Source organism: Oryx dammah, unplaced genomic scaffold (genome assembly GCF_014754425.2).
Source record: "Oryx dammah isolate SB20612 unplaced genomic scaffold, SCBI_Odam_1.1 HiC_scaffold_24, whole genome shotgun sequence".
NCBI lineage: Eukaryota > Metazoa > Chordata > Mammalia > Artiodactyla > Bovidae > Oryx > Oryx dammah.
In genome coordinates, this window is record NW_024070208.1 from 74179292 (window position 1) to 74194120 (window position 14829).

Consider the following 14829-nt stretch of genomic DNA (forward strand, 5'->3'; position numbering starts at 1 on the left):
CAACCCCTGGTCTGGGAACTAAGATTCCACATGCCGCACAGCCAATAAACACACGCACAAATAAATTATAAGTATTTCTTTAAAAAGAAAAATATCAAAAATGAAACAGATGTTTCAAAAAGGATACTGCTTTAAAAATACCTAACAAGTATACTTAATCTGTGAAAATGCAGCTCTCTCCATCTTCATATCTTTCAACCTTCAGAATTCCCCAAGTAAGACCTGAGCTGCGGTCCTCACTTGCCTCTTGAAAGTGAGCAATGCAAGGGCAACACCAGGACGTAGGCCCCAGCCAGTCCTGAGTCTCTGAAGCCACACCCTTTTCCTTTAAATTGTTAAGCCGTAACAATTAAAATAAATTATTTCCAGGAATTGCATTAGAGTTTGGGGAGCAAAAATAGGTATTAAAATGTCAGTGGGGTAACTAACGTGTAGACATCAAGAGTATCCTGATTGTTCCCCTGTTAGTCACTCAAAGCCCACAGAGTCATTTTTCCATGGGGTTGGCAGTGAGCCTGGAGAGGAATGGGGAAATTTCACCATGTACTTCCTCCCCAGCTTACTGTCACAATGAAGGGACAAGACCCACCTGCGTAGATGCCTGTAAGTTGAACCTTACAGCTTCTGAACACATACTTCTCTTATAATAGAAACACTGACTCTACCCAGCACGGAACAAGCAGCCACAGCTAAGGGAGACTTCACTGTTGCCCTGGCAGAGGCGAAAGAGGCATTAACTTCTGATAGAAGTTTTACAGGAAAAGGGCTTCTTATCACTAGCATAAGTGCTTTCAGATACATTTACCAGTACATTCACTGTTAGTCACTCACTGGCCACAGAGTCATTTCTCAAAGATTGCACACTGTACTAGTGGCAAAAATTGGAAACAAACTGAATCAAATTATGGCACAACTATTAAAAATAATGGCATATATCTATACACGGTGACAAAGAAAGATGTTCTTGATATGTTCTGGGAGGAAATTAATGCAGAAGTTTACAGTAGCATACATTTTCCAAAGACATACAATAAGTTATATTTTCACATGCATTGGAGAAAGTTATTTACCAAGTAATTAACTGTGGGTACTTTTGGAAATCTAAGGTAAGGACACCTTACATTTCCCTATTTTATACTATCCCTATTTCTAATTATATGCATTAATTATTTTTTGGCTTTCTAAACTATGTCATATTTTCCCCAAGGACTGATTGCGTACATAACTAAAACTGGTGAAACTTGATTTCAAGATTCTACCTCTTGAATAAAGTAAGTTACTTACATTTAAACATTACAGACTTGGGGATTCTCAACAAGCAAGTGAGCTACTAACATAATAATAATGAATGGTGCCAAAACACACAGATCTCGAGGTTGCGCTGTGTAACTCTTAAAAAACTTGTCTTGGAGAAAAGCTGCACTCCTAGCAGTGTGTTGAATGCTCATTTGTCAAGGGCAGCGAGAATCACAGGTAAGGAGATCTGCCTAGGGCAGAAGCTCTGCTTATGTATCCTTGCTTCTCTTATCTGTGGTAGCTCTTTCTATCTTGTTCACCACAATGCAAGAGAGAAACACTATCAGACAAGAACTGGTTCCTTCTCGTATCACTGCTGCCTCCCATCCCCCTCACACCTCTCCGCAGGTGGACAACCCAGAGCTTCCCACACTCCCAGGAGCTTCTGGGTCCCCCACGAGCACCACCCCCCGAGGTGCAGCTGCAGCCGGCCCAGCCTCATCCATTACAGAGGAAAACAAACTCCCCCTGGAACTGCCCAGGGTGAGATTCGACCTAGACAAATAACTGGGACATGAGCGGCTGAATTTCTCTCTTTTTTTTGAGCACAAGAAAGAGAAACAAATTTTTTAGAAGTCACTAGGGTAATTCAAAAAAAAAAAAAATCACAGCGCATCTTTCTACAGTGTATTTAATCTTCTGGACAAATATTTCTACACATCTGGAGAATCACTGACAAAAGATTTTTAAGAATATTCACAAGGGAACCCAAACCACACAACTTCCTCCAAGAAATCACAAACGACATCAGCTGGGAGCTTTAACCAGTTTAATCTATTACCGCATGTAAGCAGCTCATGCTTCTCAATGGATAAATGAACTATTGTGCTAGCAGAAAGGAATCCAAGATAACGAAAAACATCTTTAAACAATGTTGGGAGTAGGGGGGCCAAAATCTCTCAGATGAAAACCTACATCCAAAAAGCCCCTTACACTTTACTTTCTCAGTTCTGGATTAGCAACATAATTTTGAAAGCAGTACCATATATGGCTGTCTCACAGATCAAAGGTGATTTAATTCAAGTCAAATCCATTATAGAGAAGTTTAGGTTTAGATTCTTAAAAACATTAATTGAAAAATAAGTTAATTAACCCAACACTTTATAACAGCAAATGAACCTTGATGTTTAAAAAAAATCACTATGTAAAATTGCTAAGTATGAGTGTAACAATCCCTTTAACAGATCATTTGAAAGGCTTAATTGTCCCCTCCGATGTGCATGTTGATGGCTTTCTGCAGTTTGCTTTAAAAGTTATGTGCCTTTATTGTACTGAAGAAATTCCGAGAGAGAAGCACAACCTACTCATTGATGCTAACAACAAAACCATTTTTCACATTCTGCCTTTACAAAGTCCACCGAGGCTCTTGAATTTATCCAGACTGCTCTAAGTTTAGCTAATGTTAAGAATAGAAACTTTTCTAGCAACTGGTTTCTAAGCACAGGTTATTTCTTACTTTGTTCAATTCAAGGCAATCTTCTTAAAAGGGGTGAGGACAATAAGTTCAGCAGCTAGGTTCCTTAAACCAAACCCCCACATTACCATCCTAATTTTCACAAACACATAATGTGAACAAGTTTTAATTCTGCAAAGGGCATCTTTTTCAATCCTATAAAAGGCAATTATAGTGTGCCTCCCAGGTTTACACGTGGCAACAGTGCAGAGAGGTGAGACAATTTTGAACAATATGTAGTTGTTGTATATACAAAGAAGCCTCTTGGAAACCACGTTCACCCACAAGACGTCAACCTATCTTTCCTCCCAAAGAAGAATCCAAGTGGAACCCAAGTCAAATCTAAAGGAGACAGAGAAGAGAGCTCGCTGGAGACAGGCAAGTTTAGAATCAAACCGAAGGGCCAGAAGGCACGAAGCATGCGCAGGCGATGAAAGCGCTGCGTGGAGGAGACAACAGAAGCCCCGGGACCGGCCCCTCTTACCAGCACGGGCCCCGGGCTCTCTGCTTCCACCTCGCCCTGGGCTGCATCCTTGCACCGCAGCGGGGACTCGATCACCAACTCCTTTTTGACACTTCGGCTACTTGTCCTGCATTTATCAGCCTGCATCCTCGGGCGAGAACGCAAGTCACAGAGTCTGCAACTGAGACAGCTGCGAGTCCTTGGTCGTGCGAGGCACACGCATGCCAGGGGGCAGAGGACGGAAAGGAAGCTGCCTTCCCAGGCACAAGTGGTCAGCCCCGCTGGCTGGGTCTGCAGAGCCCGCCAGGGTGGGAGGGCCAGCCTCCAGGGGTGTTACTACTGCTCGGAAAATGGGAGGTTCCCACTCGTCCGGCCAGAGGAAAACAAACCCCGAACTGTACAATGCACAGTGCACTGCCTCTCCCGTGAAGACCAGCCTCATCGCGCCTGCTCCACGCGGCCGCATCGACCCCAATCAAAACAGTGCGGTGTGGAAAAGCAAAACAGGAACTGTGAGACTCCTTCGTAATTACTCCACATCGGGAGCTGAAGAGAAGCCAGGTCATCGGGCTGTTCTCAGATTCTTACAGTTTCACGAGGCTCTCCTTCATGTTATAGCTAAACACCAAATGCTTGGCTGATGATCAAAGCAGGGAGGGGCAACCAGGAGGGATTCCTGTAGCCAGCACCCCACACAGGCAGGCAGAAGGGGAGACTTTCTCGCTGCATGACAGCCCCTGGCACGGCAAACAATTTATCTACTCTTTTATAGTAGACAAAAGGCGGGGTCATCACACAGTTTCAAGAGATTCCATGTATCACAGTAAATGCTTTTATTAAACAGCATATCACCTTAGATCCGTCAACGGTTGTATGGGTACCACCTGGTAATGAGTCTGGTACTAGGTACCGAGAGGATCGCGGTGAAAAGCTAAGGCAGAGGAGAGGGTCTCCACCTTCCAGGAGTGTCAGAACAAGCTGAGAAGGCAAAATGAATAGACATCTTGAAGGACAGAGTCATACAGTTAACAGGGATTTACACAGAAGCAAGGAAAGTAGCTAGGTCACCATCCCATGGTTCAGTGGTGACAGCACTTAATGCGTTTCCCCAAAGGCCTGCTATTTTCATCATTTCCTCGCATTAATAGTGGAGTAATTTTTAGATCGTTTTAAAATCATCTCAGGAAAAACCAAAAGCGTTAACAGATTTATTAATAAACTACATGCGAAAATGAGCATAAGATGGGATCAAGTATTTACCTGTACTTTCTGGAATGCTCTAGAGCTTCTCCCAATTAGTTATTCTGCTTATTTCATTGAGGCTGGGGAGAATTTAGTAACAGTAAATAATAGCAGTAGTAGTAGTAACATGTAAACAATGGATGGAACAAGGTATCACTAACAACAGTAGATGCCATGAGGTATACAGGTACCTATACCCAGGAAAATACAGAAGCTGCTGTATAAGATACAGGCACAAGTCTCCTTGTCCCCAGCCAAGTGACTAAGGCTGGCAGGGTCCCCAGGGGGCAGCAGGGGAGCCCAGATGGCACCCTATGTCCGCACGTTCATCCTCTCACCAGGGCCTGCAGAGGTCGCCCCAGTCTCTGCCACCCAAATTTCAGGAATCTTTCTCAGTGTGGATAGCATTGGGTAATGAGTCACAAAGGTTCTATGAATCCATTAAAAAAAAAAAAAAAAAGTAGTCTCTATAATAATTTTTTTTAAACTACTCAATTTCTCTATCTTGGGTAATCTTTTAGGGTAATACAAACTCACCATATCTGTGTTCCAAAATAAATACAATCTGTGAATTTTTAAAATCTCTCTTTGTAAGGTTACAAGAGGATAGGAAAAAAAAAAACAAACAGCCTCAGTTACATAAATATAGATTTGAAATAATGGTTAAATCAAAACTTACAGATGTTCTCTAAATTAGAGGAGGCAAGCCATAAGCACTAAACAGACAAGCTGAACTTGGTAAAGCACATGGTTAAGTGTGACGTGAAAGTCACTCAGTTGTGTCTGACTCTTTCTAACCCCAGGGACTGTAGCCCACCATGCTTCTCTGTCCATGGAATTCTCCAGGCAAGAACACTGGCAGTGGGTTGCCATTCCCTTCTCCAGGGGATCTTCCCTACCCAGAGATCGAACCTGGGTCTCCTGCATTGCAGGCAGATTCATTACCATTTGAGCCACCAGGCAAGCTCAAAGCACATCATAACCAAAAACTGAAAACCTTTTTGAAATGTCTCAAAGAGTTCGAAAAAGCTCAATTCTTCCTCAAATTCCCATCATCATTAGGCCACCAGAAGGTCTAGACTTTAAGGAGAGAAATGCTATCCTATTTAATGGGTCAAAATACCCTGACATTCTGTAAACAATGAAAAGGAACTTAAAAGGTTATTTACTTTATGAAGACTGTTAAGTGCTCACTGTGTCCCAAAATCTGCACAGGTGATTTATTTAATCATTATAACAATCCTTGTTGTTGCTGTTGTTCTTTAGTCGCTAAGTTGTATCCAACACTTTGCCACCCCCATGGACTACAGCCCACCAGGCTCCTCTCTCCATGGAATTCTCCAGGCAAGAATACTGGAGTGGGTTGTCATTTCCCTCTCCAGGGAATCTTCCAGACCCCAGGAATTGAACCAGAATCTCCTGCTTAGTAGGCAGATTCTTTACCACTGAGCCAACTGGGGAAGTCCTTTAGCAACCTTGTGAAGCAGAAAACATGATTATTCCCATTTTACAGATGAGGAAACTGATGGCTAGAGTGGTTGTTTTATGTGCAGAAGGTCACATAGAGCATTACAGATGCAACGGACATACTCGTCAGCATGATGCTATGCAGAATCAGTTGTCTATTGCAACTATGCCAACTGCTGCTGCTGCTGCTAGGTTGCTTCAATGGTGTCCGACTCTGTGCGACCCCGTAGACGGCAACCTACCAGGCTCCTCCATCCTTGGGATTCTCCAGGCAAGAATACTGGAGTGGGTTGTCATTTCCTTCTCCAATGCATGAAAGTGAAAAGTGAAAGTGAAGTCGTTCATTCAAGAGAGCACAAATAGGTAAAAGCTACTGACCAGCAATTAAAGATAAAGGCAACATCTGGGTTTAATCCAACTGAGATAATTTCAGCGAAGAGGCAAAAGTGTAAAAACAGCACAGCACAGAGCCTGTTACATAGCAGGTACTCATTTAATGGTAACTATTATTGTTGCCGTTGCTGTCCCAATCTGAAGAAATTAACCTTAGTCTTAAATTCAATACTTCAGCTGTGTGGTCAAAAATGACAATTCTGCCAGCAGCGTTGCTACAGCACATTACAAAGTGCTTCAGCAATTGAAAACCCACTGCCCTTCCCTCTTTGCTGCTTGATTATGACAATTGTCTTCCAATCGTTGTCTTGATCCCCTTGTGTTCTGCCATGATCCAGGCATCTTCTTGAAATTTTTCTACTTTTCACAACTTCAGGTGTGAATTTTATATTTCTTTTGTAATCAAGGAAGAAACTATGAATTGGTTCTAAGCTTCTAGGTAGTCAAGATACAAAGGCACACGTAATCAGTTCCATAATTCACATTCTCAAAAGGAAAAACATACCAAGCTACGAAGCAAGTACATTTTTTTCCAGTTTCTCTCAGAGAAATTTACATAGAAGAGAACTGATCAGTGTCTAGATAAGGCGCCCAACATGTTCACAGGAAATGCAGCAGCGAAATTCACCCAGCGTTTCCTGCTACCTAACTTCTCAGGCAACGTAAGAGGCCCTTGCTTGATTCTGCTCATTTAACACACACTAGTATCAGTAACACACACTAGTATCAGTAATGGAGAAGGAAATGGTAACCCACTCCAGTGTTCTTGCCTGGAGAATCCCAGGGACGGGGGAGCCTGGTGGGCTGCCGTCTATGGGGTCGCACAGAGTCAGACACGACTGATGCGACTTAGCAGCAGCAGCAGCAGTATCAGTAAGTCTGCCTGTCAAGGGGTCACACGGTACAGCACTGAACGTCTAAACCTAAACCAACAAGTAGGATGTGGTTTCTCTAAGGGCTTCATGAAATCGGTGTCTGAGGACAAGAGAACGACATCTGGTCAGAGCAGCCACAAGAGGAAATGCCATCATAGAAGGACAGGAAGTATGTGGTCAAGTTTTCCTTTACAATATTTCAAAGGGAAGGTATATGCTGGACCTCTGGATTCAAATCCACAAATATTTACCAACCTTCAGACACTAGCAACCTCAAGTTCTTTCACATATTAACCAGTTTAACTCTTATAATGACACATACATCTATTAACATGCAATAAAGGAGGTGATATATGTATAATTATGGCTGATTTGTGTTGCTGCACAGCAGAAGCCAACACACTGCAAAGTAATTTTCCTCCATTTAAAGAATAAATTTTTAAAATGGAAATAGGTAAATATCATCTATATACTGACAATTCCCCCTCCCCTCAAAAAAGCATGCATTAAGGGTACAGAGTTTTACTGTTAAAACAGAATGCGAATGGAGGAAAACCCATGGCAAAGTAGAAACATTCCAGAGATAAGATGAAATAGATGCTTCCATATATGGATTTCAGCTCTCAGATTTTAATAGACATACAAATTATTATATAGGTTGGGTACAAAAAAAAAAAAAAACATGAAAACTGTATAGGAAATTTAAGGAATTTTCCAAGGGTAATTATTTACTATAAGGAAGTCTAACTTTAGACTCCAAAGACCCTGTCATCCCCCACCCACCACACAATGAAGTTCCATCAAGTTCTGAAAAGCAGGAAATTGAATAAAGGACCCTCTCACCCACAGGACACCTATGCGACCTTCAAGACCCAGTTTAAATGCCACTTTCCTAGGAAAAGCCCTGGCTCCTCCTGGCCAGGCTGCATTAGCTCCTCTTCTGGCACCTTCTGGGCATCTCTTTCATTTACTGCCATCTCGGAGCTTGTCACAGTCTACCTTTTACTAAGGGGGTATGTGCTCCACTCTCCAGTGAGCCTGTAAATTTATTGGGACAGGAGCTGAGTCCCCAGGGTCTGAGGTTCTGCAAGCATTCAAAACGTATTGGTTGAACCGAATGCTTGTGTCAGTTTTATGTCACTGATTATCTTTAGCCCTGAAGCATAAATGTGGTGGATGTAAAAATATGCAAATATTTTCATGTGGCCCAAATTAGGGCAGGAGCATTCAACTGTTCATATGCTAAACCCCAATGGATCATTTACTAATAATTAAAGTGTTCTTTTCTCCCAGCTAAGAAAATGTTATTCTGCAAAACTTGCCAGATTTTTTTTTTAAGACCAAGGTATCCTTGGAAACAGTATAACTGAACCTTTAAGAAGTGTAAATAAACTTGTTTTTAGCAATGAATTATATAAAATTTGAGACTGCATTTTGCTGTAGCTAGCAGCTACATAAAGAATGACTGTACAAGGAATAAATATCAATTATCTCAACAGAATTTTTTTTACTCTATTAACATTAGGGGCTCTTGGCCAATCAGGAAGATATTTACAAAATAACAATTAACTATAAAGGCAACATATATATATATATGTATGTATGTGTATATATGTGTGTGTGCATATATATGTGTATGTGTATATCTCTGTGTGTGTGTATATCTGTGTATGTGTATTTATCTGTGTGTATATATATAAATTGTGTGTATGTATATGTGTGTGTGTACGGTTATATATACGTGTGTATATGTGCTGTGTGTATATGTGTGTATATTTATGTGTATATGTGTGTATGTGTGTATGTTGTGTGTATACATGTGTATATATGTATGTTGTGTGTATATGTGTGTGTGTATACTTGTAAAGTATATTTAAATATATAAAACGTGTTTATACCAGTCAATCCTAAAGGAAATGAATCCTTCATATTCACTGGAAGGACTGATGCTGAAGCTAAAGCTCCAATACTTTGGCCACTTGATGCGAAGAGCTGACTCATTGGAAAAGACCCTGCTGCTGGGAAAGATTGAAGGCAGGAGGAGAGGGTGACAGAGGATGAGATGGTTGGCAGAAGGAGAAGCGGGCAACAGAGGATGCGATGGTTGGATGGCATCACCAACATGTTCATGTTTGTGGACATGAACTTGGGCAAACTCTGGGAGATGGTGGGGGACAGGAAAAGCCTGGAGTGCTGCCATGCATGGGGTCGCAATGAAGTCAGACATGACTTGGCGACTGAACAACAACAATAAAAAATATACGTATACACATACTTTGGAGCGGAGACTTAAATACATACTAAATATGTACTCTGAAGTAATCACTCCATTTCTCCTTTATGGGAAAAAGTGAAACAGTAAGAAAAAATTATTAAGAAAACTTACAAAAAGAAACAAATGACTAAAGATTTCCACAGTGTATTGTTACCGGCCAGCTTGCTGGCCAAAGAAAAGAAACGGTGTTGGGAATACGATCTGCCCCTGAGGAAACAAAAACACGGTGCATAGAAGCGGGAGAGCAGAGGTCAGGATAGGACCAGAGGCGACGGGTGCAGGAACGGGCTGCTGAACAGCCAGCTACAACAGAGGAGGGGCATGGTGACAGAAAGGCAGGTGGAAGTGGGAGCGGAGAGGAGGGAGGGCTCCTAAACCACACCCTCGGGGCCTCGTAGAAGAGTTAATATCAAAGAAATACATTCTGATAGAAGGCTGATAGGGCTTCCCTGTTAGCTCAGACGGCAAAGGATCTACCTGCAATGCAGAAGACCTGGGTTCGATCCCTGGAGAAGGGAACGGCAACCCGCTCCAGTATTCTTGCCTGGAGAATTCCCTGGACAGACCATGGAGTCGCAAAGAGTCAGACATGACGGAGAGGCTAACACTTTCACTTCACTTTTCACGAAGTTAGATGCTGACCTCAATGATGATTTTTGTCATTAGAGATTTAATCAGATAATCACAAAAAATGAGATGCACATTATCATCTAGCCTAGTGTTTATTAGCCTGGAATCTATCCTAAGCCTGGATATGGAGGAAAATGGTCGTCCATGAACCCTTCTAAACCTACATTCGAAATTGTGTGTTCCTGTAATTTCTACCGAGAAGCCCCTAGAGTTTATCTAGTTCCTAGACAAGGGACCAGGGGAAGATCCTCCACTCACAGAATAAGGAAACTGAGGTCCAGAGAGATGAGCCAGATAGTCAACCAAAGTTTTAAGACACAAAGCTCTTGAGCAGGTTTAAATTGGACTGAAGTAGCCAGTAAAGCAATTTAAATGGTTAAATCAAGAGACATTAGATGGCAATCAGTGGTGTCAACACCTGCAATCTTACTCATTTGCTGATTGATGTCCTATGTGCACTTAGTCGCTCAGTCATGTCCAACTCTTTGCGAGTCCATGGACTGTGGCCCGCCAGGCTCCTTTCTCCATGGGGATTATCCAGGCAAGGATACTGAAGTGGGTTGCCATTCCCTTCTCCAGAACATTGAGGGAGACCTGGATTCGATCCCTGGGTTGGGAAGATCCTCTGGATCTGGCTGAATGATCAAGATCAAGCCACCAGGGAAGCCCCGACTGACCTCCAAGTAAGCCAATAGGTCATCAGATGAGGCCTTCACTGAGCAGCTTCTAGCGAAGGCAGGAGGAGATGGGGGCAACAGAGAAGGAGATAGTTGAACGGCATCACCAACTCAATGGACATGAGTTTGAGCAAGCTCCAGGAGACAGTGAAGGACAGGGAAGCCTGGCGTGCTGCAGTCTGTGAGGTTGCAAAGAGTCGGACACGACTTAGCAACTGAACAACAAACCACTCCAATGCAATGTTACACATTTCAGAATCATATTGCCCTAGAACACGCGGAAGAGAAATATACAGACCAAAAGGTGGATCTACATCTAAACGTGTCAGAGCCTCATTTCCAACAGAGGCAGAGCTGAGAGTCTGGCAAAGGACAAGGACGTCCTGCGGTGAAGAAGCGGGCGAGGAGGCCTACTGCCCTCTCTCCACGTCTGGGGTGAGCCCACGGTGCTGGGGCAGCGGGAGGGGCCCTAGAGAAGGCTCCGTTTTCAGATGAGGGAAGTAAGACGCGTGGAGTCCTCCCATTTCTAGACGGGGGAGGCTTAGGGTACTCTCCGGGACCGGCTCTGTGAATGTAGGACAGTGACTTCACCACTCTGGGGGCCCACTTCCCTCACCTGGAAGACAGGGATCACCATTCCGACCCGAGCTAGACATCACTCACTCCCAAGACCCAGGGGGACAACGGACGTGTCCCACTATTGTCGCAGAATGCTGCCAGCCGCCGCCAATGATCTAGAAGCTTCTCGTGAAGATAGCCCACCCCCACCCGCGACATCCCCCTTCCCTGCCTACACTCTTGCACAGCCTCTGTCACCATCTGGCGTTCTATACTCTTGTTTTCCTTATTTGTTTAGTGTCTGTCCAACTCCACTTTAGAAAAAGCAGCAGCTCTGGGAAGACAGTCTATTTGGTGTACTGCTCTATTCCCAGGTCCTAAGTCAGGGTACGTGCTCAGAACACATTTATCAGATGAATTCACTGAAGGATCAGGATCCCCTCGGGCTGGATATAGAGCTCTTATACTCTGGACACCAAGAGTTTTTCTGTGAACTATTTGTTTTGGTCACAATGATGATCATTCAGCCAGCGGTGTTAAGGATTTGTTTCAGAGATGGAAACTTACAAAGCCAAGGGAAACATAACGAGCTTGGGATTTTTCTCAGGAAATGAAACCCCCGGCCTGAGTTACCACAGCGGGCCCCGCTGTGGCCTCCATCTGGACTGGACCTAGCCCGGTGTGTCATCTGCCCTCGTCAGCTCTGAGCACCGGGGTGGTGGCGGGGAACGGCTGTGTGCTGTGTGCACAGTAGATAATCCACACATGTTTGCGTATAGAATAAACAGTGAAACTGTCTCACCTTGGCTTGATTTATCACAAACTCCAGCACCAAGGGAGTTCACACAAAGTAGAATTTTTTAACTTTCCTCACCACGTGACAAACGTTGAGGTGAAGGGCCAGAGAATGTGTGCTTGGTGAGAAAAGATAATCAAAACCTTCTTTTAAGGCCCTAAGCACTAAAGTTTTCCCTTCAAATGCCTTATTCAGCTATAAATGGAAGACGAACGTCCATTCTTTCACTTCTCCCCCATCCACTTTCAAAAGAACATGGTGAAAAACGCAAAGAGCCACCCTCTGAGGTTATAGGTTTCATAAAAATACCTGTGTATGCTAATTTACTCAAAGCCAGTCCCATGAGTGTTTAGAAGGTAGAAAGCTGGGGACTATCCTGATGTGTCCATGACAGAGAAGTGACAAGCTGGAGAGGTCACAGGGCTCTGATTACCCTCCAGGTGTCACAGTCCATGGCCATCAGCTCCCTAACCTGGGGGAAGGAGAGAGAATGGTCCATCCAACACGGCATACCGACTTCTGCAAAAACAGAAACATGCCCAGGCTTCAAGGGGCAAACCCACCGTGAGGAAATGCCACAAAGTGGTCCAGCAGATCTGGCCAAATTCAGCTTGCATTAAAAAGACAATGTGGCTCAGTGGTAAAGAATCCTCCTGCCAAGCAGGAAGCGCAGGTTCGATCCCTGGGTCGGAAGGATCCCTTGGAGAAGGAAATGGCAACCCACTCCAGAATTCTTGCCTGAAGAATCCCATGGACAAAGGAGCCTGGCGGGCTATAGTCTGTGGGGGTCACAAAAGAGTCAGATACGACTGAGCCCCTGGACGAGATAATGATCGTTGACAGTCATGCCGGTCCCCTGACAATGACTGGGAAGTCCCCTCTTTGGCAGTAGCAGCAGAGTACGTCCTTTCCATAAGATAAACTCATCAGCGGCGAAGATGATGTATCCTTTCTCATCCTGCTGCCTAAACGAGCCCTCATTGTGACTGATTTCCTTTGTGAAGTTAAAAGAGACTGACAAGGAAGAGAAAACAAAGCCAGCAGTTTCAGGGGCTCAAACCTTATTCCCGGACAACCACACATCCTGACAAATCAAAGTTTCCCCCCGAGTACTTGTAAAAATACATAACTCAACTCAATGAAATCTTTCATAGATAAGCTACAGATAAAAGTAACTGGAGGTGGAGATAAAAACATGGTAGGTGAGGAGGGCACATGTCAGGGAAGGTAGCCTTTTGGGGCTTCCTTTCTCCCCACTACTGACTCGACATGCACACATCACATAGCCTGGAGACCAAAGGTGGTGGTGGAGGTGGAACGGAGCTGCAGCCACCTCTGGTCCTTCACTGAAGCTGCAGAACAGGCCAGTGCTACTTGTCACATTCCTAGAGTGTGACACACGCAAGACAATGGGCTTCGGCTTTCCCCTCCCACACGAGGCAAAACACTCTTCCAGGAAAAACACGGCTAGAAGAGAGAGGGTGAAGGGGGGTGGCGGTGGGGGTGTTTAATCAGGCTCTGAAAAGTAGCTATGACTGTCCCACTGGCCTTTCCACAAAGAGGGGCCAGGTCTTAAAGTCCCACCGTTGATTCAGTCCCTACAATATATATGAGGCTTCCAATGTTCCATGAAGCGTTTGGGAACTCTCCAGGCACACGCTTCAGTTTATGCTCTGCCAAGACCTATATCTAGAAGTCAATGATTATTTATTTGTTTAGGTGACTGTCACACAGGAATTTCAATACAGAAGAGAAGTGGGAAGGAAAGAGAATGAATGGCCTTGGGGTCTGGAGGAGAGGGGCAAGGAAAACATTCCCAAGTCCTCCTGTGTGCTAGGCGTTCAGCATACATACTTGTTTAATTCAGTTCAATTCAACCCTTACAATAATAACACTATAAAGAGGTATTTTTCTTTAGAGAAACCGGGGTTCTTATAAACTAAATAACTTACCTTAAGTTCACATAGCTACTATGCTTTGGAGCCCTGCTTCAAAATTAACATTAAACCTAATAATTAAGTAGATCAGAATATTTTAAGTTTTATTTCAAATGAATTTGACCTCCCTTTCAAACACACATATCTCCTTAAGGGAGCCACAGAAAATACTGCAGAGTTTTCTGAGGCCTGAAAATATTAGGATGTAAGATAACAAGAAATGAAAACTGAAGTTCAATGTTGACAGAGTTGTGTCTGAAATATGGAACAAAGCCTTTCATCTTCCCTTCTTTCTACTTATCTATACTTTTTAGACTTCCTTTAATAAGCATGAATTATTTTAAACTAAACATTATTTAAATTTCTAAAGCCATTTATTCCTATTTGGGAAACTTTTAAAATAATGTCTAACAAGTAGCTAATGCATGAATAAATACTTCCTCCATGGTCATGACTGGGATGAGTTAAGTGGAGCACTCAGTTGAGGGACAGAATTTAAGACAGCACTAAAAACTCAGTAATCAAGTAAAATTTAATGAAACACTCAAATGAAATCACAGTTCATATCCTCCAAAAAAGCCATGATAAACAAATCACAACTTGAAATAAAGATAAGATCAGTACTTCTGACTTTTTTTCCTTTTTGCTTCAGGCTCCAGTACAGCTCTGCTCAGCATGGCTTTACTCGGTGCCTAGCAGTGCAATAAGCAGTACATTCCTCCACCAACCCTTACTTTACAGGCGAGGAAACCGAGGCACAGAACTTA

The 14829-nt window shown here is 43.4% G+C and overlaps 1 protein-coding gene across 22 annotated transcripts in view; it reads right to left on the bottom strand.

Annotated features, from left to right (window-relative positions):
• The window catches only part of DOCK9 (dedicator of cytokinesis 9), a 282181-nt gene that overhangs the window by 169457 nt on the left and 97895 nt on the right, over positions 1 to 14829 (bottom strand). For 4 of the 22 annotated variants that reach the window (XM_040267392.1, XM_040267391.1, XM_040267380.1 and 1 more), the window contains exon 1: positions 3234 to 3359. The exons of 16 other annotated variants lie outside the window; for them this stretch is intronic. In XM_040267392.1, the coding sequence (XP_040123326.1) occupies positions 3234 to 3359 (126 nt within the window). Of the gene's footprint in view, positions 1 to 3233; positions 4706 to 14829 lie in introns of those variants that run through there. 2 more of the 22 variants (XM_040267395.1, XM_040267375.1) reach the window with 2 other exon arrangements.